The sequence below is a fragment of the Acyrthosiphon pisum genome, chromosome X, assembly GCF_005508785.2.
Source record: "Acyrthosiphon pisum isolate AL4f chromosome X, pea_aphid_22Mar2018_4r6ur, whole genome shotgun sequence".
NCBI classification, from domain to species: domain Eukaryota; kingdom Metazoa; phylum Arthropoda; class Insecta; order Hemiptera; family Aphididae; genus Acyrthosiphon; species Acyrthosiphon pisum.
The window spans coordinates 104,025,573-104,027,254 of NC_042493.1; the positions used below are offsets into that span (position 1 = coordinate 104,025,573).

The 1,682-nt window shown below is 55.4% G+C and overlaps 1 protein-coding gene across 1 annotated transcript; it reads left to right on the top strand.

Moving 5' to 3' along the window:
- The first annotated feature begins 207 nt into the window (after window positions 1-207).
- Window positions 208-975, top strand: LOC103309665. The gene has a single exon (XM_008185685.1). The coding sequence runs from the start codon at window positions 208-210 to the stop codon at window positions 973-975; it is 768 nt and encodes a 255-aa protein (XP_008183907.1).
- Window positions 976-1,682: the final 707 nt, after the last annotated feature.

A 1,682-nucleotide genomic window follows, 5' to 3' on the forward strand; every position in this document is an offset into this window, starting at 1 on the left:
GGAAAGGACAAAAAACGACATCCGACTGTACGTCAAATCGAGTCACATATGCGCGTGTACCAAGCCACTAAACACGCGCGCAGACCACCAGAATACCCCAACACCCCTGGGAGGTTATTAGCATAGACCTCATGGGCCCCTACCCGCGTACGAGTAGGCCAGTAGAGGAAAACAATATATACTGGTCACCACGGATCTGTTTAGTAGATGGACCGAGGCATACCCCCTCGGAACAGCCACTACAAAAACAATAACCGAAACGCTCAAACGAGAATTCTTTCACAATTCTTTTCACGTTTCGGATACCCCCGTGTAAGCTTAAGCGACAACGGCCCACAGTTCGTAGCAAACGATATGCGTAAAGCGATCGAACAGTGGGGAGCCGAGGGTTGGACAACTCCGGTATATCACCCGAGAGCCAACCCAGTCGAACGCCGTAACCAGGAATTAAAAAAAGGTCTACGCGCGCTACTCGTTGACGGCAACCACAACACCTGGGACACCAAGCTAGCCCCCATAATTTTTTCGATCAGGAACAGACGCAACGACCGGACAGGATATCCACCATCGGTACTCGTCCTCGGGAGAGAGGGCAAAAGGCCGGGGGATTGGATACTGTCGCGGACAGTGGACAACACGATCGAACAAATAAATTTGGATAGGGCGAAGTACGAAAACAATGTACTAAGCGCACCACCTGTAACAGGTGGCCCGACGGACACAAAGTACAAAACAGGTGACACGGTGTACAAGGCACACCTACTGTCAAACGAACACAAAAAATTCCACACCGGCTTCGCACCGAAATGGTGGGGGCCAGTAAAGCTGCACAAACGCGTAGGCAAAGGTGTGTTCATTACAGACCAACAGTCAGCACGCAAAATTCGCATGTCCTGCCTCAAACGGGTGACCACCGCAGCGCCCCAAACACCATCCACCCACACACCCACCCAATCAACCATACACCCACAATAGCATTTAGTGTACAAAATTTCAGTCGGAACAGCACAACACCCCCAAATGGAGCGACAACCGCCAGCAACTTCAAACTCCACACTCTAACAAGCGGCTGAACTGCTGGAATGTAGCCAACAGAAGCTGAGGGCGGCCAGCTTGGAGGAGGGTACAGCACAACCATGGCAGCACGGGTACGGCAGATGACGACGGCGCAGCTGCAGCGGGACCCAGTACTGTGGGTCGCGTGGGTGGGAAGACCGCATCGACGTGTTCCGAAGGGCGACAAGTGGCGAACCGGCAACAGCAATGCGGCACAACAGGTCCCATAGCCCCAAGCGGGTGACGACCCGACCGGCGGCCACAGCTCGATCGGCACCACCAATGTCGTCGACGCGGGCACCAGAGCGACCACCGCCCCAACCGCTGATGGAGACGCCGGTACCGGCGCCAAGGACACCGACCATTCCACCACAAAAAAAGGCCGCCAACACGCCCACATCGAAACCAAGGGCAACCGCAACGTCAACACCACCGGCCAAACTGAACGCCCACCAACGCCGGAACCAGCAGCAGGTGCGGGACCACAAGACGAAGATGACGTCCCAACAACACCGCCTGGAAAAACCAGCACCACCCGTAAATCCGAGCCCGGTACCAACACTAGTCCCGTCACAGCCAGGTCCTGCGACCTCAGACCTCGCCATGGTTAGTGACAATCACTACCG

Excerpts from the sequence above, each read along its gene's own strand:
- LOC103309665 (XM_008185685.1), top strand. The coding sequence starts at position 208 with ATGGACCGAGGCATACCCCCTCGGAACAGCCACTACAAAAACAATAAC.